Source organism: Lygodium microphyllum, chromosome 5, assembly GCF_053477565.2.
Source record: "Lygodium microphyllum isolate KBCC chromosome 5, Lygodium_microphyllum_v1.1.10, whole genome shotgun sequence".
NCBI lineage: Eukaryota > Viridiplantae > Streptophyta > Polypodiopsida > Schizaeales > Lygodiaceae > Lygodium > Lygodium microphyllum.
The window spans coordinates 76,759,111-76,786,467 of record NC_141139.1 but is presented as its reverse complement, the minus strand read 5'-3'; the positions used below and the strand labels follow the sequence as shown (position 1 = coordinate 76,786,467).

At 40.5% G+C, this 27,357-nt stretch overlaps 1 protein-coding gene across 3 annotated transcripts in view; it reads left to right on the top strand.

The window, feature by feature from the left end:
• Positions 1–24,595, top strand: part of LOC148036013 (kinesin-like protein KIN-14I) — a 53,136-nt gene extending 28,541 nt beyond the window's left edge. For 2 of the 3 annotated variants that reach the window (XM_087678014.1, XM_087678013.1), the window contains 10 exons: positions 13,545–13,685; positions 14,288–14,425; positions 14,510–14,704; positions 14,807–14,933; positions 15,061–15,263; positions 15,357–15,539; positions 15,618–15,713; positions 23,082–23,279; positions 23,360–23,631; positions 23,741–24,595. In XM_087678014.1, coding sequence (XP_087534140.1) covers positions 13,545–13,685; positions 14,288–14,425; positions 14,510–14,704; positions 14,807–14,933; positions 15,061–15,263; positions 15,357–15,539; positions 15,618–15,713; positions 23,082–23,279; positions 23,360–23,631; positions 23,741–23,915 — 1,728 coding nt within the window. In that variant the 3' untranslated portion in view covers positions 23,916–24,595. The remainder of the gene's footprint in view (positions 1–13,544; positions 13,686–14,287; positions 14,426–14,509; positions 14,705–14,806; positions 14,934–15,060; positions 15,264–15,356; positions 15,540–15,617; positions 15,714–23,081; positions 23,280–23,359; positions 23,632–23,740) is intronic. The other variant, XM_087678016.1, reaches the window with a different exon arrangement.
• Positions 24,596–27,357: the final 2,762 nt, after the last annotated feature.

Sequence of the window (27,357 nt, the reverse complement as noted above, 5' to 3'; positions counted from 1 at the left end):
AGCTGTAGATGTATTTGAATTCCGTCTGCTTCGTGAGTCCCTTCTATTGAAGTTCACATACGCAAAGCCATCTGGATCCTGTACCTCAAAAGAAGAAATAGGCGAGGGTTTTGATTCATGCAACACAAAAGAATTGTACAAACTTGACATTGGACCTGGCTAAGATGATGAAGATGGATCGCCAGACGTTCCGAATGCCGTATGTCCTCTAGGATCGGAGAGGTGGCCAGCCTCACCAACGAGTCCGAATATGGTAGCAAAACTAGTAGGAGGGGTGTAAACATCACTGTACTTGTTGCGATAGTACTTCTCAAAGTCCTCCTTTGTCATGTTTGTGAAATTTGGAATAGGAGTAGAAGAAGGTGAAGGTGAAAGCGGAGTGTCGTTCTCCTCACCGAGTCCATAATGCTGTCTTAGGGTCTCAAATGATGGAGAAGCTTGATAAGACATCATAGGAACTGGAGAAGGTATCTGGGTCATTGTGATTTGCTTACGGGTCGTATTGTGTGCCTCACACAAAGACTAGCTCTTCACAATGTCCGCAGGATACTCTTTACAAAAGCACCGGCTCTGATACCATGTGAAGAAAATTGCTAGGTTTTGCACTGAGGGCACATAGAGTGTACGACCACGACAGAAACACAACGCAAAACTCAAAACTCAAACCTCAAAAGCAAAACTCAAAACTCAAAGATAGAAACTCAAGCACATACAGAAGAAGGGAGAGAGAGAACACAACTCTGAAGTGAATGAATGTTGTAAATGAATGTAAGAGTGTATAGTGAGCTCAAGGGTAGAGCAATGTTGGAGTGTGACGTCCACCGGAGATGAATCTCAAGTCTGTGACCACCAGTTAGAGTGTAGGAGTGCTGAATAGTGAACGGCAACAAGCTGGTCACCAAAACGCAGCAGTCTGGAGGCTGGAAACTGGTAAACGTAGTAGTGTACCATTGATCGGAGGCTGGAAATTGTGCACAGGCCTTGTAAACAGCAGGGTGACAACTGGAGAAGGTGTGTTGAAGAGTGTCAGGACCTACAATGCTATAAACGCAGGCTGGCTGGCTGACCCTAGCGATGATGGACGACAGGTTGAACAGCAGTTTGGGTTAGTTTGGAGTAGTCGCTAGCAGCTGAGAGCTGTCGCTTACAACAATGGACAGGCTGAGGATAATGTGGCTGCAGTCGATGATGGCTAGATGGAGGTGGGCTGTAGGCTGGAAACTAGGTGCCAACAGCAGCATAGGATGTGTGGACTGGTGTAACTTGCAAACTAGGATGATGGCTGAATGATGGGCAGCCTTTCTATTTATAGATGTGGATTGGAGCCTCCCAAATTATGGTTTCCATTGAACTCTCTTGAATTGCTCCCCGTTTTAGGGTTTCCACGTGTATAGGATTGCAATTCTATAAGCCATTGGTGTGTAAACTGGCTTGCAATCCTATAAGTCAAACCTCTCAAGAAGTCTACCAATATAACTGGACTATGTCAATCCAATGCCTCTAGCATCATGAATGAACTGAATGCCTAAATAGTAGTGCAAAGGCCCTAAGTTTGACATCTCAAAAGTTTGCTGCAAACTTTGTTTAAATGCTGAAATTCGATCAGCATGTGTCCCTATGAGCAGAAGATCATCTACATAAAGACATGACTAGCAAGGATCCCCCCTCTTTACATACATAAAGAATAGACTCCGATGAGCTATTAATGAACCCTTGGTTGAGTAAAAAGGCATCATTTTTTGCATACCAAGCTCGTGGAGCTTGCTTTAAACCATACAAAGCCTTTTTCAGCTTACATACCAAGTGTTCAGATCCCTCAATTGCAAAACCAATGGGCTGTTATACATACACTTCTTCTTGAAGTTCCCCATGTAAAAATGCAGTCTTAATATCAAGCTGGTGCTTAGTCCAACCATGATGGGCAGCCAAAGCAACCATAGACTGAATAGTAGTCATATGGGATGTAGGAGCAAATGTCTCCTCAGTCAATGCCCTTCTTTTGGGCGTAGCCTTTGGCCACAAGCTTGGCTTTGTACTTGTCAATGGATCCATCTGCATTTCTTTTTAGCTTATAGACCCACTTTGTACCAATTGCTTTCTTCCCAACAGGCAATGTCACTAAATCCCATGTTTGATTCTTTATGATAGAATCAAATTCAGCTTGCATTGGTGCCATCCAATGCACACTTTGTTGTGCATTCTCAAAACATTCAAGCTTCTCATCATCAAGTGTATGTGCTGCCATAACTAACTCCATTGTATTAGCATGATCATGCAGACGAGCTTGTTTTCTAGTACGATTAGCAGTAGGAGCATCCAAATGACTATCTTTCATAGTCTGCAAGTACCATCTAGGCATCTGCATAGTTTCTTGATTATGTACAAGCTCTTGTTAAATCTCAAATTCAACATCTTGCTGAATATTCAGATCAGCCATAGGCTGAATTTCTGCATTGCTCAATGGAGCAGTTGGTTGAACATTATGTTCATTTACCAAAGCTCTAGGTGTATCACCAAAAGAAATGGGTAGTAGCCCTTCAAATACATCATTTGCAGCCCTATCAAAATGAGTGAGGGATAATTGTGATTTTTTATCAAAAACCACATTCCTAATTGACAAATACTTTCTTGGAAATAGGATTGTACAATCTTTATCCCTTGCTCTCACTGCTGTACCCTAAAAAAATGCATTCAATAGTCTTGTTGTCCAACTTCTTTCTTAATATCTTGAGAATATGAGCATACGCAAGACACCCAAAACTAGAAAAATGGCCAAATGAAGGTTTCTGGCTGTTCCAAGTCTCAAAAGGCGTAACTTTCTTTAATGCCTTGGTAGGGCACCTGTTCGAAACATCGCAAGTACACATAACTGCTTCCATCCAAAACCACGTGGCACTCCATGAGTGACCGATTCTTCCTCTTTGCAAACCCCTTCTGCTATGGAGTATATGTAGTAGTACATTGATGGACAATGTCTTTTTGCTTCAAAAAATTATTCAACATGGAAGACATATATTTCCCTCCTCAGTCTGAATGGAGAGTCTTAATCCTGCAACCAGATTGATTTTCAACAAGTACAACAAAAGCCAAAAATGCATCATACACCTCTGACTTTTTCACCAATGAGTAGACCCAACAAAAATAAGTAAAGTCATGAATGAAGGTGACGAAATAATAACATCCACCCAATGACTTTGTCTATATAGGGCCATATACATCCGAATGCACAATTTGTAATTTGGCAGTTTCCTTAAAAGCAACATTACAAGAAAACGAGAATTAATGCATTTTTTCCAAAATGCATCCCTCACATATATGTCAGGAGGTCTCTCTAAGAGAGGTAAGTCATCTAGCATCTGTGCATGCTACATAAGTATCAAACTGCCATAGTTGACATGCCCCATGCTAGCATGCCATAACTCTGCTTGTGACATAGCAAGAGTAAGAGTAGTTGCTAAATAGACTGATTGATCAATTGAATCGGTATCTAACTCACAGAGTCCATGACATAATGTGCCAGTCAAAACCAAAGTTAAGAATTCTTTATCCTTGACCATACATTTGTCATCATCAAATATGACACGCATAGCACACTTGGCCAAAGAAGAAATTGACAAAAAATTCTTCTTTATGCCTAGCACATATAATGCATCCTGTGAACGGAGAGTAGAGCCATCAATGGTTATTAAGACAATCTCCCCAATACCTCTAACAGGGTAAGATGCATTGTTAGCACACTGCACAGACTTGCTAACAGGAGCTGCAATAATAGAGGAAAAAAAATCCTTGCGGGATGTAATGTGCTTAGAAACACCACTGTCAAAGAACCAAGTACTAGCATCTTCAGTAGAGCTAAATACTCTATCAGCCCAAGAAGAGTCATAACTACAAGTGTAGAAACAATAGTCATAATCTACAACAAAAAACACGAATTCAGTAGCAGTAGAAGGTGCATCAGAAACAGACATCCCGGACTCCTCCTTGGCTATGCGCTTCTTACATTTTGTATTGTAATGACCTAGTTTCTTGTAATAGTGGCACTTGCTCTTCTTGGCTTGCGTGCCCCCTTGTTTCTTGCTGCTTTGTGAAGTACTTGCAATGACTTGGCTTCTTGCAATAGTGGCACTTGCCCTTCTTGGGTTGTGTGTCCTTCTATTTCTTGATGCTCTGTGAAGTACCTGAACTTCTAGAACTCTACGGAGCATTTTTAGATTGGCTACCCTTGCCCTTCTGCCTCGCCATAAAAGCGTGTTGAGAGGCTATTACATCCACCCCATTGTTCTTTCTTGTTCGCTCTTCTTTAGGAGCAAACTAACCAAATGGAAGAAAGTAAGTGGTTGCATAGAAATTCACATAGTGAGATTTAATGTTGTACGAAATGCCAAATAAGAGGGCGGCAAGGAATTTAGAGTAGTAGAGATCAACTGTGGATCCGAATTATACTCATCTACATTCATTAGTTGCTCACGCAAGTCTTGAAGTTTATTAAGATGATCTTGCATGGGTCACCTTCATCCATCTTCACATTCTCAAGCTCTTTCTTTAAGAAAGAGATGCGTGTCTCATTTTTTCCAGCAAACATCTGCTCAAGTGTAAGCCATGCTTCTCGTGAAGAAGCCACATACCGTATGTGTTGGACTATAGACCGCTGAATTGCCAATGCAATGAGTGACAATGTTTGAGCATCACGTGTGTTCCAAGTCTTTTGTGCTAATGATCTCTGGGGAAGTGGCTGAGCTGGAGTGAGCCTTTGACGTGTCCTCTTGTAGGAGGTATTGCAGGAGCCACAACTCCAAGATGAACTTCTTCACTACTAATATAATCCCAAAGATTTTTTGCAATTAGCATAATCTTCGTCATGAAAGACCATAGAGAATAGTTGTTGCCATCCAATCTATCCTCCTTCGATACATATGTGAATGCATCACTTTGCCCCTAATTGCCAATGGTAAATGTCATTGTTTCAAAGAACACGAGCAAGAGCTAAAATTGGAGCAACCTGGAAATTTGAAAATTTCCAAAAATTACAGCAAGCACCATGGTGTAATTAACAAATCTGATCACACTCTGTCAAAATTGTCCAATGTACGCAATGTTCAATGCACAAACAATGCTTAGCAATACAAAAATTGCAAAAGCCCCAAAAAAAATTTGTTGTCCAAAATGCACAATTGCAGTCTATCTCAAACTGAACTTGTACCACATGTGCCAGTGCCTGCACTAAAAAAGAAAACCTAATTTCTGGTCCGAATCTCAAGAAATTTCTGCAATAAATGTGTCCAAGAGACGTCCAAGAGCAGAAATGGACTGCTTGTGTAAAAGCCCCTTTTTGAAATTCAAAATTTTGAATTTAAAAAAAAATCTCTATTTTACCTTCTTCTTGAGTCGAGGATGCTATTAAGGAAGTGAGCTGTAGGTGGAGACAATGACGGAGCTAGAGCAGGAATAGGCGGTGCTGGCAGGTGGACTAGACATGTGAGCTAAGGCTGGCGGCGGCGGTGTTGAACCATGGCGTAGTACTAGTTGTAGGCGCAGAGGGCAACTGGTGGTGCTGCAAGTGGTAGGCCTGTAGCGGATCTGCTCGGGTGCTGCTGACTGGAGCGGGAGACCCAGCCTATTGCACTGCAGGCAGCTCTATACAGTAGCGGACTTGCAAGGTGGGCGCTGCAGGTAGGTGACCATGATGGCAACTGTTGACGAAGTTGGAGTTGACCAAGAGTTTTGCAAATCTGGTTGCTGTTGGTACAAGATTGGACAATGCGAGAGGCTAAGTTGAATGTGAGTTCTGATATCAAATGTGATAGATGGGGAAGATTGAAGCTCAGCTGAGTGTACTAGTTGACAGTGAAGAGAGTGTAGCGCAAGTACAAAGTACAACCCTTAAACATTAGGGTTGTTAATGTGCATTCATACCCGAAAGGTGTAAAACACAATAAGTGCCCGAACTATGTAACATAAGCACATAAAATAAAAGAGAAAATAATTGGGGGAAAAAACCTCTCATAAGGAGAGTAAAAAGTGCCCTAGTGTCCTACCGAGGATCACCGACACTCCTTTGTGAGTGTAGGCATGAGCCAAACCCAACAGCATCATCATCAGCCTATCCTTACTGTTGGCAACAACTCTTAGACAGCTTTCAGCTGTCGCTAGCGACTGCTATGTTGTTGTCCTAGCTTGCAGCCTTGCTGATCAACCACATCAATTGCATCAGCCTGTGTGCGTTTTTAGCATTGCGTGCGTGTACAGCCTTTGACACCTCTCCTAGAGATGTTGCCCTGCTATCTACAACATGCACAATTTCCAGCCTTCGTTCGGTGGTACATTACTGAGTTTACCAATTTGCAACCTCCAGACTGTCGCGTTTTGGTGATCGGCTATCGCCCTTCATTATTTAGCACTCTCTCAAGTATGATTGGTGGTTATAGCAGTTGGGATTTGTCTCCGGTGGACATCACCCTTTGATCATTCACTACTTTGCCCTTTAGCATTTGTACACTCTTAGATTCATTTATTGCATTGATTCATGCACTTTAGAGTTCTTTTCTCTTTTTGTTTGTGTTTGTGTGTTTTGTGTTTTGAGTTTTGAGTTTGCATTTTGCATTTTGGGTTTGTGTTTATTGCGTTAATGTCCAAGTTAATGTGTTTTAGTCGTGTTAGTACATTTTGTGTTTTCTTTGTGCAAACTCTCGCTTATCTTTACATGGTATTAGAGCCAGTGCTCTTTTAAAGAGTATCTTGTGGTATTGTGGAGACTTGGTTTTGTGCAAGATATGCGGACGATATGTAACCATTTTACAATGTCTTAGACTCCTTCTTGGAATCCTACTATGTCTTATGAGGCTTCTCCATCATTGGAGGCCCTGAGAGGCATTCTGGACTCCATGAGGAAGACAACACTTTACTCTCACCTTTACTTTCTTCTACTTTTCTTGGCTTCATGATAGATGAGGAGTTTGAAGAATTCATGGACAACAAGTATGGTCCAACTTATATTCCTCCTACCAAGTGTTCTACTACGTTCGGACAGGTTGGTGAGATTGGTTACCTCTTTGATTAAGGAGAAAACATGGCATTTGGGATGATTGGTTAGCAATCTTCTTCATCTTAGCCAAGCCTAGTGTCAAGTTCGTCTAACCTTGTATATTTGATTTCTTCTGAGCATGGAGTCGATACTTATCTATCATACTTACCTCTTGTCCCCACCATATCTCCCAAATCTCTTTCTTTTGCATTTGGTAATCTAGAATTGCACTCTACTTTTGCATCAAGTACATTGGGAGTTGGGTCTTTCATCTCTGCTTCTAGTTCCTTCTCTTTCTCTACGCCCTATGTCACTATCCTCAAGTGAATGCCACTTTCACCTTCGTACATAGTCAGGGAGAATGCCACCCTTTAACATTGTGCCTTACCTACACCCACAAGTGAGCATATCTGTTTACCATGGGATAGTGGTGATGGGTACCCCCCTCACTTCCCTCAAACACTCACCTCCGAAGCCCTTAGTGCTATGAAGATATACTAGGGTTTGCATCGAGGAAACACATCATGTACGACCAAGATTGAAACACAAAAACTCAGACAGAGATGAGAAAAAATCAAACCCTAAACGTAAAACGCAAAAACTCAAAAACTCAAACACAGAGGGAAGAAAATCTAAAGTGAATGAATGCTGTAAATAAATGTAAGAGAGTACAAAATGCCCAAGGGTAGAGCAATGCAGTGTTGGAGAGTGACATCCATTGAAGACAGATCATGAGTGCTGTAATCATCAGTTGGAGATGAGAGTGTGCTGAATAATGAAGGGCAGTAGGCTGCTGGTCACCAAAACACAAGAGTTGGAGGCTGAAATCTAGTAAATGCAACAGTGTACCATGAGAGGAAGGCTGAAAACTAATTACTCGAGGTAGAGAATTGCCAAGCGACAATAGAAGAGGTGTTTGTTGATGTAGACGGCCTATTGGATAGCAAAAACGTAGGTACTGTAGTAGTCGTCTAGTGGGAGAGATGGTAGCAGCCTATTGCTTGGCACCAAATGTTGAAAACGCAGGTTGATTAGGTGCTATGATGATGCAAGAAATGGAGACTTCCAAACAACAAAGCAATGGTGATGGTTGGACAATAGATGGTAGGTGATTGATGGCCAAAATCTGCATAGTAGAGTGAGAAACTTGCACAAAGGATAAGGTTGAATGCTGGGCAACCTATCTATTTATAGATGTTGAAGGGTGTCCCAAAAAATTAGGGTTTTGAAATTTGGGGGATCATTGAAACTCTCTCGAACCGCGCACCACATATGTGTTTTTCATTAATTAAACATGTTTTGGGGCTGTTCAAAAATGCTAATCAGCTGTAAAGTGTGTTTTAGCTCAACAAGTGCCACCATACTTTCTAGCTTGTGGGCAAAATGCACTTTTCCAATGTATCCTTGTATATCTAGAAGTGGGCTTTCTTTGCATTGGTGCATTTTTGTGTACATGGCTATATTTGAATTTCAAAAAGTATCCTCAAAATATCCAACTATATGTATCACTCCATTGTAGTTTGATATTGACATCCTAAGTGTCTCATAGACTGCGCACCATCGTTGTGATTGACATTTTACAATCACCACCCTATCATCTCTATACATTTCATACTTCCCATATGTGCCTTGAATATCTTGGGTATGTTGGCTTTACTATGTTCTAATTGAGCAAATATCAAGTCCTCATCGAGGTATATCTTTTCCCCCTTGGGCCTCATGTTTTGTGAGGAAAGCCTTTATTCAATCTATATTTTCAAGCTTCAACATGAGGATACATCCTCTCTTCTCCATTGAAAATTCCACTTGCCATGCATCTAGAATGGAGAACTCTTTCACTTCCATTTTTTCCCTCAAGGCCGTGGCAGATAGAAGATGAAGGAAGAAATACTGCACTGACAGAAGAGGAATGCTGAATACAATGATGAGGACTGATCAGTCCTTGCAAGCAGCCCAGAGCATCAATGAGGCACCAGATGAGGCTGAGATGATGAGGGCAACACCAATGACGGAGAGTGTCGGAGAGGAATGTGCTAAAGATAACTTGTAGAAGAAGAAAGAGAGTGATCAATGAGGTGGCTATAAATAGCCAACACCCTCCAAATCTGGCTGATTGCTGCAGGAGGCCCTAAATCTGGCCGACTGCAATAAATGCCCAAAAATGACTGAATTTAATGCAGTTCGACTACTGTAAAAAATGGGAAAAATAATGATAAAATAACCAGCAGTCGTGGAGCAGTCTGACATTGACCAAAGGTGGAAACCTCCTAAGAGACTAGGGAAAGGCACAAGAAATATGTCTAAAATGGGAGAAATGCACGTTGAACAGTCAGAGCTCCCATGTCTCCGTTAAACTCTAATAGGAACTCACAACTAGGAGATGACAGACTAACATGACTAAAGCAAGCAAACTAACACCCCCTCTTAGATCCTGGGAGTGTCTGAAGACCTCATGTGATGAAGCGTAGAAGCTTGAGGTAGAGGCTTCGTGAAGAGGTTTGTTGCATTGTCCTCTGTGGGACAGTAGGCCACTGCTAACTTGGAATCCACTATCCGCTCGCAAACATAATGATGCTGAACCTCAATGTGCTTCGTGCGAGCATGAAACATTGGGTTGTTTGCCAGAGCAAGGGTACTCTAGTTGTCCACGCCAGCTCCGTAGGTCCCGTCTAAGGAAAGACATCTCTGCCATTATATGACGGAGCTAAACTACCACCATGGTGGTAGAACAAAGGGCACGATACTCAGCCTCTGTAGAAGAAAGAGCCACAGTAGGCTGCTTCTTACTGCTCCAAGAGATAGCTTCCGATCCATGGGAGAAAGCATAACTTGTAGTGGACTGTCTTGAATCCACATCACCTGCCCAATTAGAGTCACTCCATCCATAAAGAGTAACCCCCTCTTCATATATGAGCCCGTAGGACCGAGTTTCCTATAAATATCGAAGAACGCGCAAAGCCGCTCTCCAATGATCTTGGGTAGGAGTCTTCATAAAAGAAGATAGCAAAGCTACCACAAAAGAGATGTTCGGCCGAGTATGAATAAACCAGATCAAAGAGCTTACAAGGCACTTGTAATGGGTAGCATGAGTAAGGGGATCTCTTGCTACCACAAGCTTGGACTTACGGTCCATGTGGCAAGAAAGAGGCCGACACTAGGCAAAATCAAACTTTGAAAGAAGCTCGAAGATGTACTTGTGTTGGGAAATAAAAATGCCCTATGCCATTTGATAGATCTTCAATTCAAGGAAAAAGTGAAGGATCCCAAGATCCGTCATGTCAAACTCCTGTCTCAAAATCTCTCAAGTCCGATCAACCTATAGTGTAGAGCTCCCAATAATGATAAGATCATCCACATATAAAACAATTAGAACATGGCTGCCACCTGCAACCTTGTAATAAAGGTTGGGGTCGTGTACTGATCGATGGAAGTCACTCTATAAAAAGAATCAATCAATCCTTTGGCACCAAGCCCTAGGAGCTTGCTTCAGGCCATAAAGGGCCTTCGGCAACTTGTAGACATGGTTCTCCTTCCCTGCACAAGAAAACCTGGAGGCTGGGAGACATAAATCTCCTCCTTGAAGATGCCATTCAAGAAAGCGGACTTGATATCCATCTGGTAAATAAGCCAATGATTATGGGCTTTGGCAACAAGCTTGGCTTTGTGCTTGTCCAAGGAACCATTTGCAAGATATTTGGTCTTAAGGATCCACTTCACACCAATCACCTTTTGCTTTCGAGGACGTGGAACCAACTCCCTAGTCTAATTGCGCTGAATCGAGGTCAGCCCTGCATAGCTTGCCGCCAAACTCCCTATGCAAGCTGAGTTCTATAGAATCGAGCTTAGCTTGCATAGCGTGCCACCAAACATCTTGTGCAAGAGCCTCATTGATTGTAGTAGGCTCTCTATCCTGAAGAATGTGTGACATAGGAGCATAGTTCACATAGAGGGAACTATCCCGTTGGGCTTGTAAGCGAGCTGTTCAAAGGAGGCATCTTCACTTCAGATGGGGCCTTCACTTTAGGTAGGGCCCGTTGTGATAGATGAGCAGAAGGACGGGTTCAAGGAGACTTCTCCCGTTGTTAATAATCACGAAACTCCCGTCACGTATGTAAGATAAGCTCCTTGTTTGAGTTATCAAAGCCTTGAAACTGATAAGACATCTTCCAAATTTGCAACCATCGTGAAAGTTGCAATAGAAGACAGGTAACAGAATGCGTTGGTTGCACACACAGACTATCGCGTGGAGAAGAGAGAGGAAAAGCTACCGCCACCTCACCAAATGATGTCCCTCCTCTTGTAGGGCTGTTGCCTCCTCCTGTACGGCTGCATTTGCAGCAAAACACAAATTTTGACACCAAAAAATTGACGCCTTCTCCACTGAATGCTGCAATTGCAGCAAATACAAGGGTTAAAAACTGCATTTGATGGTTGAGGGTCCTCCTTTGCAAAGGATCTCACCTCCCTGCTCTTGGCTAGGCTCTAATACCATGTGAGAGTGCATGACGGAAGAAGAAACAGGAGCAAAGAGAGAGAGAGAGAGAGAAGATGAAGGAAGAAATACTGCATTGACAGAAGAGGAATGTTGAATACAATGATGAGGACTGTCAGTCCTTGCACGTAGCTCGGAGCGTCAGTGAGGCACTAGATCAGGCTGAGATGATGAGGGCAGCACCAATGACGGAGAGTGTTGGAGAGGAGTGTGCTGAAGATAACCTTCAAAAGAAGTGAGTGATCAATGAGGTGGCTATAAATAGCCAACACCATACAAATCCGACCGATTGCTGCAGGAGGCCCTAAATCTGGCTGACTGCAATAAATGCCCAAAAATGACTGCATTTAATGCAGTCCGACTGCTGTAAAAAGTGGGAAAAATAATGACAAAAGTAACCGGCAGTCATGGAGCAGTCTAACATTGAGCAGAGGTGGAAACCTCCTAATAGACTAGGGAAATGCACAAGAAATATGCCTAAAATGGGAGAAATGCACACTAAACTGCCAGAGCTCCCATGTCTTTGTCAGACTCTGACAGGAGCTCACAACTAGGAGATGACAGATTGACATGACTAAAGCAGGCAAGCTAACAGTATCTAAGTGAGATTTTAGCTTAGCAATCTCTTGGTCTTTGGTTGCTATACTTGTATTGGCATACTTTTTTAAAGTTTAGTTTCCATTTCATTTTTCCAAGCTGTATCCAATTTCCCCATGTTGTCTATTGTTTCAGCCTGTAATTCAGCCTTGATTTCAGTATATTTTTCATTTTCCCACTTAGTAATGAATGGTTTCATGTGTGTTTTTATCTCTAGCAGTCGTTTATCATGTATTAATGCATACATTTTTTAAATCTCAGCTCTTATGGGAGATTTCATGTGTGATCAAGAACCCCCTTGCATGTTGTCTTCAATATTTTTGCAACCTTGGAGCATCTTGTGATGCTTGTGGGGTGTGTCTATCATGTATGCGTCTCTGGTAGAGCTTTGTTGGGGTTTGAAAGCATAGTTGCTAAGAAATGCGTTTCTTTGAATTTGAAACTTATGAAACGTTTCTTAAAGTACAAAACATCTCTAAGAGTAAAAAACGTGGGCATTTCCCCTCCCCCCCCCCCCCCCCCCCCCTTCCCCTTTTTTTTTGGTGAGTTGGAACCCAAAACATGGTTTTTTTGACAAAAACTGTTTGGCAATGTTAGACGTGATGATGATGATGTGTAATGACTCGTGGTGGCTTAAGATTTTGGACAAGAGACTGATCTTTTTGTGATTTTGTTTAGTTATTGAACTTTGTCAATCTAGTATCTATTCTTGTCTTGAGAGTTGAATATCATACAACTTTAGTCTCATTTATGATATATTATGATTCATTCTCAATTTTGACATTTTGTCAGTTTCTTTTGAAATGAGAATCATGATGTTGCAACTTGACTTAGTCCATATTGTTACATGTTAATTTCAATTTTCTTTGTATGATATGTATGAATCATAATGTTTGAGTTCTAAACCATAGTATAGCTTGCCCAAAGACTAATCTTGACATAAGTGACAAGTTAATAATGGATCATGGATATGTAACGTATTATTCTCAATTGACTCTATTATCACTCAAGCTCAATTGGCCATTCTTTGTTTAAGAGAGAGTTCCACAGAGGTTTAGAACCTCTTTCCCTAGTCAAAACTATTAAAAATCCCTATATAAAAAAACCCGTGTTTCTTATTTTACCCCCTCTTAAAAGAAACTTACGAAACACATTTCTGATGTGTTGCATCTTCAATCCATCCATACTTTCACTCGTGTGATCTCATATTACCAATGAATTGGCAAGTATTGATTACAATAACACATTCATTGTCTGTTTCAATTATCTAGTTTAATCGAAGGTTAAATCTGCTGTGTGTGTGTAGAGAGAGAGAGAGAGAGAGAGAGAGAGAGAGAGAGAGAGAGAGAGGTGTGTTGTTTCCCAGTATGTTGAAAAGTGATGCTCAACTTTGTGCAGTTAGTGACTAGCTTGTAAATTCTTCTTTACTGGCAGGCTGCATTGAGTGAGAAAGTTGCAGTTGAAGGATTACTAGAAAAGCAGCGAGCAGAAAGTGTTTCAGACATTCATTCTCCGGATGAAGTTAAAGCTTCTTCGCATGAGGGATGTGATGCACAGGTAGAAGGAGCAATCCAGGTTTGATCCACATGTTGTGCCCTGGGGGTGGGGCAGTTTTGTTGAATAAGATGGAGAGGGAGAGACTTATTTTTTAAAGAAGGGCAAACTTTCATTGAAATGGAATGTATCATACTGTGATGTGATATCACATTAACACATTGAGCAAAAATGAACCATTTCTCTTGGATGTGTGGGTGCCTGTCTGCCTGCTGCTAAATGGTTTCTTCCCAATTCTAATCATCATTAATTGGATTGAATTGAATACTTCCTCTTGTAGAACAATGATCTGTGAAATTAACTGAGAACAAAGGTTGATGAGTTTTTTGTTTCGTTTTGTTTTGTTTTTGTTTTTGTTTTTTTTGTTTGGGAGGGGGGGAAGTTTTGTTTTAAAAATGTGGAGAGGGAGAGACTTGTATTTGTGAGAAGAGAAAAATACAATTAAAATCATTATAATATTATAATGTGATATCACATAAATACATTGAGCAAAACTTAACTGTTTCTCTTAGATGTGTGAGTGCCTGTCTGCCTGCTGCCAATGTTGGAACATCCATCAGTTCTCTCCTGATTCTAATAATCAGAAATATTAATTCGAATAAACTGGACATTTCCTATTGTAGATCAATGATCTGCGAAATGAACTGAGAACGAAGGTTGATGAGTTATGCTTGGTGCAAGAAAGGGCCCAAAAACTTGCGAATGAGAAGGAACTACTTCAACAAAAGTTGACACGAGTGGAAAGGAAGCAGCTCAATGAGGTCTTTGTTCTATTCTTTTATCAGTGTGAATTGATGAAAAACATAAAATGCACTGTGTTTTGAATGTGCCAAATGTTGTATCAGGTGCAGAAGTCAGAAAAGAAGTTCTCTCAAGAACGTGAAGCTCTTAGGACAAGGGTAACAGAGCTGGAGAGGAAGTTGATGGAGCAGACACAAGAGTTGAGTGTATCTGAGTCTATGCTTGGTCTTCGCACTTCTGAATTGGAAGCATTACAAGGAAGCTTAAAGGAGCTGGAGGAACTTAGAGAGATGAAAGAGGTGAATGACAATGTGTTGTTGACACATTTCATTTAACTGATGATTTCTTTGCCATTTGTTAAGAAGAAGTTTTTGAAGTAAAGATGGTTTTTATTGGGACAGGATATCGATAGAAAAAATGCTCAAACTGCTTCAATCTTGAAGAAGCAAGCAGACCAGTTAGTTGAGCTTGAAACTTTGTACAAAGAAGAGCAGGTTCTTCGAAAGCGTTATTTTAATATGATGGAAGGTGGGCAAGATATGTTTGATTGTTTCCTTTCTGACACACATCACCCTGCAAAACATGTTTGAAGCTGGTACCTGTGCCTAGGAACTGGAATATATTTAAAATGGTTTCCTTAAAACTTTGTTTGCAGATATGAAAGGGAAAATCAGAGTTTACGCTCGTTGGAGACCATTAAGTGAGAAAGAATTGACAGAGGGACAAAAGATGGTACTGGCTTCACCGGATGAGTTTACCATTGAGCACCCTTGGAGAGATGATAAAATGAAGCACCATCAATTTGATCATGTTTTTGATGGCAGCTCAAGCCAGGATGAAATCTTTGAAAACACAAAGGTTACCTTCAACTTCAAAGGCAGACATTAACCAAACCTCTTTTGTTGTGAATAGTTCTTTAAGAGGCTAATTATGAGCTTGTCATTGCTGCAGTTTCTGATACAGTCAGCGGTTGATGGGTACAATGTCTGTATATTTGCTTATGGTCAGACAGGATCTGGCAAAACATTTACGATATATGGTTCAGGGGATAACCCTGGTCTTACACCTAGAGCAGCCGAGGAACTTTTCAAAATATTACACAGAGACAGAAAGAAATTCTCATTTTCACTGAAGGTTTGTCTGGAACTTTAAGAAAATCAATTTCTTCTGGGGAACATTGAATTCTGATTAATGGACCTTGACGTGACACAGGCATACATGGTGGAACTCTACCAGGATACTCTTGTCGATTTGTTATTGCCCAAACATGGAAAGAGGCAAAAGCTAGAAATAAAGAAAGACTCAAAGGTATGTGCCATCATGAATGAAAATTTCTATGCTAGTGCTTGACACACTGTCACAATCTTTGTTGAAAGAGAGAATTTGAAATACTGCTGTTCAAGCCAGATTGTTATCCCTGGTTATGTCTTTCACTGCACTGTCTTTTTCACGTGTCAAGTTTGTTTTTTAGGTCGAAGATAACTTTGCACATGCTTGTGTGTGGAGAGAGCAAAGCAGTTTCTATGTTTCATGCTCTTTCCACTCGTTATTCTAGGCTCTTTGGGTCGTGGATCCTTCAATGCCTGAAAAGCACTCTGTCTAAATACTGAGAGTCTGGTCCCTATGGATTCATTTAAAGCCAAGATATATGTCCCACTTTAAAAGAGTCTCGATCTGTGCAGGATGCAAACTGATTTGTGCAAGTTGTTGCAAAGCATGATAGCTCTCTGACTATCATAGTGGAGGATAGGAACCTCTGTAATGCCAAGCTCTCTCACCAGACGTGAAAGCCATAAAGCCTCTTTGCATGCCTCAATGGCAGCCACATACTCTGCCTCTGTAGTAGACAACGCAATACACTTTTGCAGCCTGGATATCCAAGAGATTGCTCCCCCTATGAACGTGAATACATATCCTGAAGTAGACTTCCTGCAATTAGGATGACCAACATAGTCTGCATCCGTGAAGCCAACAACATATGACTTCATCTTTCCAAAGTAGATACACAAATCCTTTGTGTTCTTAAGGTATCTCATGATACCCTTCACTGCTTCCCAATGCTTTTTGCTAGGATATGCCATGTAATTGCTAATCACTCCCACCGCAAATGCAATGTCAGGACGTGTAGCAACTATAGCATACATCAAGCTACCAACAGCTGAAGCATAAGGAATCTTGGCCATTTCAGCCTTTCCATCATGAGATGTAGGGCTGTCATCTGCACTAAGTTTCACATATGGAGACAATGGTACATCAATGGCTTTCCCCTCTCCATATTGAAACACTGCAAAACCTTAGAAACATATTCTTACTATGACAGATAGAGAAGACCCTTCGATTTGTCCTTGAGGATACACATGCCAAGAATGTGATTGGCCTCACCAAGATCCTTCATATCAAAGCTGTTGTATAAGCTCTGCTTCAAGGAGTCCAAGACATGAACATCCTTGCTTGCAATCAACACGTCATCCACAGATAAAACCAAGAGAATAAGGCTGCCATTTGTTGCTCTCTTGGTGTATAAGCAATGATCAACTTGAGAGTGATGAAATCCCTGAGATTGCATAAATGTATCAAATTTATGATGCCATTCTCATGGTGCTTGTTTCAACCCATACAAACTCTTGTTAAGTTTACATACCACGTGCTCTTTCCCCTTTGCAACAGAATGCTCAGGCTACTGCATATAGATCTCATGTAGATCACCATGTAAGAAGGTTGTCTTAACATCCAACTGTATGGGTTCTATATCTTCAGATGCAACTAAGCCCAAGGTGATTCGCAAAGTAGTCATTTTGACTACAGGAGAAAAGGTTTCATTAAAATCAATTCCATGTTCTTGCATGTATCCTTTACCTTGTACTTTGGCAAAGAACCAGAAGTGACTTTCATTTTGTAAACCCATTTGCATGATAGCACTTTTTGCCCTTTAGACAAATGCACCAAATCCCAAGTGCCATTTTTCATGAGAAATTCCATCTTTGACAGCATAGCCTTATGCTATTTCTTGTTGTCTTTTCTGTATATTGCTTCTTGGAAGCATGATGGCTCATTAGAATTTGTCAATATGACATAATCAGCCACATAATTAACACCAGGAACAAACCCATTTGGTTGTCTTTGGACTCTAGTTGACCTATGGACCCAATGATCAAGATTTGCTAGTTGTTCAGTCTGCAAATCTGCAATAACAGCTTGATGTTCTGCAGGTTCATCATGCTGTACAGTTGGTTCTAGTTGTTCCAAAGGTATCTAATCTTACTAAATTTGTGGTACATCATGGGCAATATCTTGTTGATTATTTTCAGTATTATTCCCTGCATTTTTAGGGACATTTACAGCAGGTATTTGTTGCTGTCTAACAAGCATTCTTTGCTGTCCTATCAATACATCCTCTTGAAATACAACCCTTTTGACCTCTGTCTTTTTGGGGTTGTTTGTGCATGTGATCTTCTCGGAAGATAACATCATTGCTACGTATTACTTTTATTTTCTTGGGATTCCATAATCGATGTCCCATTTCACCTTCATCACCATATTCTAGGAAAATACATTTACGGGACTTTGGCTCAAGTTTGCTGCGTTTTTCCTTGCGAATGTGCACAAATGTCTCATAGCCAAACACTCTCAAGTGAGCTTATGAAGGTGGCTTGCTTGACTGCACTTCTTGAGAGATTCTCTTTCCTCTCCTTTAAAAAAAAAAAAAAAGATATGTTTGGCGATCAATTAATTAAGTGTACGGATGTCATAACAACGTTTGCTCAAAATCCATGAGGTAAAGCAGCATGTGATAGCATTGCATGTGTCTTGAATGGTCATGTTCATACACTTTGCAACAACATTTTGGGGTGGATTGTGAGGGGTAGTAAGCTCCCTTTTAATCCCTTTGCTGTCATAAAAGTCTTGAAAGGCTTTGGATACGTACTTTCCACTATTGTCAGAGCAAAGACACTTTAATGTTTTGCTAGTCTGATTCTTAGCAAGTGTCAGAAAATTTTTAAATTTATCCAAGGCCTTGTTTTTACGACAAATTGGATAAACCCATACTTTGTGTGTGGCATCATTAACAAAAGTAATGAAATATTTCTTTCCATCTAGAGATAATCTTGGCATCTGATATATATCTGAATGTACCAACTCTAAGGGTGAAGACTTTAGAAAAAGAGATTTTTTATGTGACGTTTGAGTATGCTTACCATAAATACAATGATCACATTGTTCAAAATCAGCATACCTCAAAGATGGCAAAAACCCCAAGCAAGAAAGCACTTTCATTCGAGTTTTTGACTCATCCCCAATCGGCTATGTCACAAAGAAACACTTGACTGCTTGGTTATGGTGACTACATGGTTATGCACGCTAGATATATGCAAAGGATATAAAGTATCACTTATGGAGCCCTTGGCAACAATGTGAGAGCCCTTATAAATTTTCCATTTGATGTTCCCAAAGGTGGTATGATAGTCTTCGTCATCTAGCTGTCCTGTGCTTATCAAGCTCTTCTTAAGCCGAGATACATGCCTCACATTATGCAAAACAAATATGGAGCCATCCTGAAATTTCAATTTCACACTACCAATGCTTGCAATTTTACATGCATAGTTATCCCCTAAGTGGACAACACCACGTGGACCGCCATTGTAGTCAGAAAACCACTCATGATGTGGTGTAACATGAAAAGATACACCTGAATTAGGTATCCAAGTGTGCATGTTATCCTTAGAATCTGCATTTAATACATGTGCACTCAAAGTACATCACTGTTATTTTCATTCTTATGAGTGACTACATTTACCTCTTCTATCTTCACACAACTCTTCTTTGCAGGTTGGTTGTCCTTTTTCTTAGCCTTATTGTCTTCAGTGTTTTTGTTTTTGTCTCTCTCTTTCTTCAATTGAAAACAGTCCTGTTTGTAGTGCCCTTTCTTGCCACAATGATGACACTCCACATTTTTGCCATGAGACTTGCTACGTGCTCTGTTTTCGGAATTGCCCTTTTGCTGAAATCTGCCCCTAGTGTGCCATGCATTAGAAGACTTGTTTGCTGAATAGTTTTGCCTATTGAGTTCTTCCATTAGCAAAGAACTCTTCACATCAAAATATAACAGTTGAGCATTTGAGTTACTCAAGGCTGTCCTAAAAGTATCCCAATTTTCAGGCAAAGTGTATAGCAAGAAGGTAGCCTTGAACTCATAATCAATATGGAAATCCAAAGCAATCAGCTGGCTGAAAATTGAGTTGAACTCGTTCAAATGTACAGACATTATTGTACCTTCCTTCATGCGAAGTCCATTAACTTTTTCAGCCAATAAATGTTGCTGGCTGCACTTTTTTTAGCATATAATTCTTCAAGTCTTTGCCACATTGCATATGTTGGATGCAACTTTTCAATGTTAAAGAGCAAGTTGTCTGATAGTGAGAGCTCAATGGTAGAGCATGCAAGCTCATTCAAATCATCCCACTCTTCTTGTTCCATACCTGTTGGTTTTATTCCCTTCGCTTTGATGGGCTTCACCTGTTTCTTTTGCACCAAGACATTGTAGCACTATTTTTGCCATATTGCAAAATTATGTGGACCTTCAAACTTCTTAATGTGCAAAAGATTGCTGCTGTCATTGTTTCCAGCCATGATTTGCAGCACTAAATTGACTTAAAAGTCACCAAATGCAAGCCCAAATGTCACACAAGTGACCACAGTACACTGTAAGTATCAACCAACAGTGAAAATAAAAAAAATTGTAGAAATTTCAGATCTGCAAATTGATTTTCAGAATTAGAGTGTCTGCTACTGCACTCCACAAGCAATTACAGCCACATTTAGAGGCCAAGGCACCAATTACATGTGAAATCCCTGAAATTTGACTGCAATTTCTGCTCCAAAAACATTCATGGACACAAATTTGACAATTTCGGTCAAAAGGCTGAAATTTTCAAAAGGAAATCCATCCAGATTGCATCAACACATGTACCCAAGTGTCTATACCAGGCCATTGTTGCACAAATTAATGAAATTATGCAAAACCCCCAATTTTCTTGGGTTTTGTGTGCACTAATTTCAGTGAAATTGAAAAAATTTCACTAAATGTGAGAAGGCTCAAAATTTATTGGGCAAATGTGCAGCGATTTTGCAATTTTTGAGTCAGATTGTCGAGTTTTGCATCACAGTCCCCAAATCCGGGAAAAGCCCCAAATTTTCGGCCCAAGATTGCACACTATGCTTGTGCACGCGAACACCCGATAGGGGGAGAGGAACAAATTTGAAATAATAATAAAAATGGGAGAGAAATGACTGTAGATTCGTGACCCATGGCCTGTCTGCTGGTCACGGTTGACCTGTTGTGTCAGTTGCAGCCCATTGCAGCTTGGTTGTTGCAGCCTGTCACCTGGGCGGTCCTGTCGTGCCTGACTGCACCACCTTCTGGTTTTCTACCTTGTCACATACTGCCTGGCCCCTGCTCGCTGCACCTGTCAACAGCAGAATCCGTGCCTGCTGGTCTGATTGCTTCTGTCAGGCAGTTGATTGTTGACTCTGACCTGCACCTGCTGAGCCTGCGGATACCTGTCAATGTCTTGAGACACGTGCACTCCTGAGCTGCCTCTTGCTTGCTCTGATACCAGTTTGATGGCAGATGTGCAAGGATCAAGACAGAGTGCAGACCAGATTGAGTGCAGAGTTCAGAGTATAGAGCGAGTAGAGAGAGAGAGAGCACGATACTCAAAGTTTTTGGTACAATAACGAGATGTACCACTTTAGGTTTTGATAATATATATAAAGTACAAGTGTAAGGGTTCGTGCACACCCGAACACCGTAAAAGGCACGGTGAGCCTTTATTCCCAACATAATCCGTGAGGACCTATAGGTTGTGTTATCAAGATGACCAAGCAACTGTCTACTACAGGTGAATCAACCCAATTGTGAGCTTCTTTAGCATCCCATATCTTAAGTTTGCTCAAAAGCTTTCTGCATAGGGGTTCCAACCTCTTTCCAGAAACCATGAAAGCTCTGGAGAGTCCATGCTCTCTTTGGCATAAGTACACCAATTCAATCAGTATAACTCACGAGTGCAATACGGATTCATGCCTAGAACAGATAATACTAACAACTAAGCCAATGCAAATTTAGCCATAGAATATGAGAAGCATACATGTCAAGATGTGTGCTCTTGCTGCAAATTGATGTTAAGGCCTTCGACTCATTGCTCATAATGGCAAAGTTGGCATTCAGTGCAAAATTGCACATGGCATTTACTGGTTTTATAAGGACAGGAAAGCACCGTGCATTTTAGGCATTGACTTTTCAGAATCTTTGAGGCTAGGCAAACATGTAAAGCAAGGATGCCCTCACAGCTCATGACTCTCTGCAGACGTATCCTATGCTATGTTATTTTGACTATCTTACAACCTCTAGGGAATCGCATGATCTTCAGCTTTCAGATGGATCCACCCTTCTGGCCCAAGTTTATACTGATAACTCTTTTCTTGGCCTAAAAATGAAGAAGTTACGAGAGCATTGGAAACATTTGCATTGGCTGCAGGTTGGCATCTTAACTTTAGAATGTTCAAATTTTAAACTGCTGCAATCGATACCAGAAATGGCATGATGCGTTATGATTAGGAATGGCATGATCTCTCTCTCTCTCTCTCTCTCTCTCTCTCTCTCTCTCTCTCTCTCTCTCTAATATTCACCAAAACATGTACGCTGTAAGTCTGTGCTAGTGAAGCAGGGCAAACCATTTACATTAAATGTCTGAACAACAATTGGACAGCTCTGTAATAAATTCCAACATCCAACCATCCCTGTCAACCTTAGGGATCAGATAGTTACACTACTTGATCAATAAAATGTTTAATGCTGTTTAAGTACCTAGCAGACTTCACAAAGGTATAATGGCCATTTATTGGTGATCATCAGTTAATTGTGCAGCACACGAGAGCAGCTGTCAACATGAAAGATTAGATACAGATAGTCTCGACATGATTGATGTTTTGCTCATGGAGTAGTCCTGAAGAAGTGGATGAAACTGCATAAATTTTCACGTTTATGAGTTCCAGACTTGAGACGAGTTGTGCTAACTTGGCACTTGACAGTCAACAGGACCGTACTTGGTTTGTGTGTATGCGTGGGCACATACACATGTGCGCATGCACAGACATGCATGTGTGCACGTCTGTGCATGGAGACCCCTGTACAGCCATGCACCAGCGTGTGCACATGCATGCAGGCACATGCTCCACAATACGCACACATACACGTGTGCACACACACATGCATGTGTGCACGTCTGTGCATGGAGACCCCTGTACAGCCATGCACCAGCGTGTGCACATGCATGCAGGCACATGCTCCACAATACGCACACATACACGTGTGCACACACACATGCATGTGCATGCACATACCTGCACACCACCCCACACACACACCTGCATGTGTGTGCACCTGCACGTGCACACACTCCACAATACCTGCATTGTCCTGCGTTTTCTTTTCTGGTTGTCCCATCCAAGATTCATACCTAGAAAAGACGACTGCATGATCATAGCCGACCTTGATTGGTGTTTGTAGGTTCCATTGCCTACTTGATGCTAGGAGCAGATAAAACTGCAAACATGCTATTAGTTTTCTTGCTCATACAAACTTGATCAAGAAGCTAACTAGTATGCCGAATCTTCCAGGGCCTCGTGGTTGTGGAAAATGCCACCATTTTAACTATCTCCTCAAAAGAAGAACTGGAAGCTGTTGTGGCCAAGGGTTTGGAGCAGCGCCATACGTCTGGGACTCAAATGAATGCAGAGAGTTCACGTTCGCACCTGATTCTTTCAGTGGTGGTGGAGAGCACCAATCTTCAAACACAAATCCAAGTAAAAGGGAAGGTACGTATGTTACCTGGCTATAAGTTACGTTTTCACTTGAAGTCCGCTTTCATAAGTCTGATATCTGTTTCTGATTGCAGCTAAGCTTTGTTGATTTGGCTGGATCTGAGAGGATAAAGAAGTCTGGTTCTGCTGGTGAGCAACTCAAAGAAGCACAGAGCATTAACAAGTCCCTATCTGCTCTTGGAGACGTGATAAGTGCTTTGTCCACTGAAACACAGCATATTCCATATCGGAATCATAAGTTGACGATGCTTATGAGTGACTCTCTTGGCGGTAATGCAAAGACACTCATGTTTGTCAACATATCTCCAGCAGATTTGAACCTTGATGAGACCCACAACTCACTCTGGTAATACTTTATACTGGCATGTTGTGTGTACGTTCTCTCATGTAGATATGTATACATGTCAGATGCATATAGTCATTGAACTTGGCTTGTTGTCCTTTGAAAAATGTAGCTATGCAACAAGAGTCCGTTCAATTGTGAATGAGGCTACAAAGAACACATCTTCAAAGGAGGTGGTCCGCTTGAAAAAGTTGGTTAGTTACTGGAAGGAGCAAGCTGGGAAAAGAGCAGAGGACGAGGATTTGGAGGATATCACTGAGCAAAGACAGACAAAAGAGCAAAAATGAGTGGCTGCAATCACAGGAATTATAGAATGATATAAAGATGATTCCTTGTATCACAAGGAATCTTTGAGAGATGTCAACAAAGGACTGGCCCTATCATTGATGGGGATGAGATCGATGATTCCTTTAATGGGTGATCTCCTGTGTGCTTAGGTGGAGGAGCCAGTTCAGTTTTTGTAACTTTGTAATCTTTGGGGCAGATCTGGGAGGCAGATGCAAACAACAGCCCAACTTTGCTTGTTGTCTTGGGTCAATTGGAGCCTAACGGGTTGCTAAAAGGAGATCCCACCATTGAATATCATCCTGAGCTCAATTCGGACCCAACATTTTTTGTTGCCTTGAGGTCAATTGGGGCCTAATGGGTTGCTAAAAGGAGATCCCAACATTGATTATTGTCCTGAGGTCAATCGGGGCCTAATGGGTTGTTAATTGAGACGCCAAGAGGAGCCCAACACTGACATTTCCCTGAGGTCAATTGGGGCCTAAAGGGTGTCAACACCCCATCATGTAATGGTTCACCTAGTGTTGCAGCAAGCCTCAGCAAGTGTCACCGTTCCATGTTTGTGAGATCGGATTCCAATTCTTGCATGTATGTCATTGCTGACAATAATCTTGATTTTGCACTCGTTACATCACCTTTGTAAGCTTATGACCATGAAGATAGTGTAACACTTTCTTTATTAGCATTGTCTGTTAGAGCATATGCTTTTACAATGGCGCGGTGGCACGATGGATCGTTATTCAAAATAGACTTAAGGGTTTCTCGAGTTAGGAGGCGAGGCTATTGTGATGAAGCAACCCTTGCTACCTGAAGGAGTAGTTTGGAAGTTAGCTTCTTCAGCCTACTCCCTCTTCCCATTAGCCTACCAAAAACACAGTACGTAAGCTCACCTCCATACCAGATAGCCCTTAGATCTAAGCTTTAAGCTTCAAAGTCAATACGAGTCCCTAAAGCACAGGACTGGACGAGCACCTTGAAAAGTTACAAAATGGGTGAGATTGAATTTTAAAACCGACCATGTGCTTTCCTATGTTAACATTTAAATAAGATGAGGAAAATGTAGCCTATAGAAATAGTAACTTAACACAAATAGCATCGGTTGGCAGATAGTGTGATTAGGTTACTAAGAACTCTTAAGGTAAGATGCCATGCTGAAGACAATGCAATTTACATTCTCTCCAATTTTTAATTTTAAATCAATTCAGAGGCTCTAAGTTGTTTAATCAGTGGATAGCTTATCCATGTGGAAACAATATTAGGTGTTAAGCTACTCATTAATCAACAACCATAAGGTGTAAGGATGATCAAATGATCAAGAAGGGTTTTTACAAAACATTGAGATATATGGTACATATGGAAGCTCATAGATTTGGGGAAAGCAACAAAGGAATGAACACCTTACAATTTACAGGGCAAGGAATTTTCTCAAGGTTCATTCTATTACCATTGTACTCTTTTATAAAGCCAATTGAAGGCAAGATAAGAGCATGAATACACGTTCGTAACACACATCTCATGAAGCCATTGTTGCAATTTGTAGCATACAATTTTGTTGTTGCAACTTTTACCTTGATTCATTACTTTTGATTGACCTCTTAGGTGCGATATGTGCATTATTTAAAAAAACTTTTTAGTATGCAATATTTTATGGGGGCACAATAGATGAAAGCCATATGTTGGCCTTGTCAAACTAGTAATATAGATGTCTAGGGCAGAGGAGCTAATGTTATCACATTGTAGAGGGTTGCATGAATCAAAAATTTTTTATGGAGCCAAATTGCAAATGTGTCTCAACATTCAAATGAAAAATTGCCCACCTAGACAGTTTAAGTGCATAGATTTTCTTAAAGATCCTTATAACATGACCTTTTAAGGACAATGGCTTTTTTCCCAATATTAAGTGAATCCAAAAAGTCAAAGTTGAATTAGAGGGACTTGTAATTGAATACTAAATCAACATAGTTCAAATTTATTATCTTATGGTTAAATGTTTGGTGGACAATTGTTGTGAACATTTCTATTCGTGTTATCAATATGTAGAACTATACATAGCCAACTTTATTGACCTTAGAGGAGAGCTACAATCATTAAATTTTGGTTGTGTTTGAGGTAATATATTGTATTCATCACAAGCTTTGATAGGTAGTTTTCCATATTATTATGAGTTTCAAAATGAAAGCTTTAGGAATAAAAAGTTCAAAGAAAGAAAGAGATGTAATGACTTTAGCAACCTAAGTACCTAGCTATCAGAATATAGTAAATGATTTCAAAATGATTTATTCAACTAACTTATAGATAACCACTAGCCAAATTGGAAAAAGAAAGTAGGCTAAAAAATAGAGCGTGGTAAGTTTCAACAATTGAAACAATACCTCTCCTTGATTTGTTGGAAATCGGAACAAGAGTGCATTGTACGGAAGTGCTTTCCAAAGCAACATAATATTACCAAAACCTTTAGGGTATTCATCCAGAATACACTTGAAAGACTTCATTCTTGAAGGTCCAAATAGCTCTTTAGTGAAATGTCTCATTATGTTCAAAAGCTTCCTTGATTCATCATTTAGCCGACCTTTATATCCTAGAATGTCTCATTATGTTCCAAAGCTACCTTGATTCATAATTTAACCTACCTTTATCTACTAGAATAACTTGCTTCGAGGTGATTTTAGATGGTAGTTTCAACTCATGTAGGTTCTTTCTTTATTTTGTTCCGATAGAATGGAGCTTTCTAAATTCTAAAATACATGTCCGAACTTTCTTTATGCCTTTTTCATAATGGATACATAAATTGATATAGATTGTGTTTCATAGCCAAACACTTCTCTATGATTGAAGACCATCTCTATAGATAGTGTTACCTTCCATATTTTTGATCCTCTTAGACAAACTAGACCCAGAAGCTCAAGGATCCTCCATTTTTCAATACTCATTCGTTTTCCACACTCGTACTTTATGAGGCTTGGCAAAGTCCTTCCATGTCTCCATGCAATCTAACCCAATGCTTCAACTATTGTGAACTACACTTTTCAAAGGTAGTTGGTAGTATTCCTTCATACAAAGAACATATTGCAACCAATCTATCTCCTTTTCCAAACCATAAGTATCTTTAAGATCCGCAACAAAATGTGTTCTCAAAGAAATACCATCTTAAATTTCCTCCAACCTTTGGATCTTATCGAACGTAGGTGTTACCTCGAACTTCAAAGTCCTACCTTGTAGCTAGATTACTTGTAGTAAAGAAGCATCTCTTATTAGACATTTCAAACGACACTCTTCCAAGCATCAACCAATTTAGGAGCTACATTAGAACACTTAATAGGCATCCTCCTAGTTAATCATATTCCACTTTTCTCCAAGAAGATTTGGCCCAAAACATAGTCACAACTTTCCAAAATTCATCTTTGAATGTGGAAAGAATAATATTCTTCAATTCACTTGCCAATG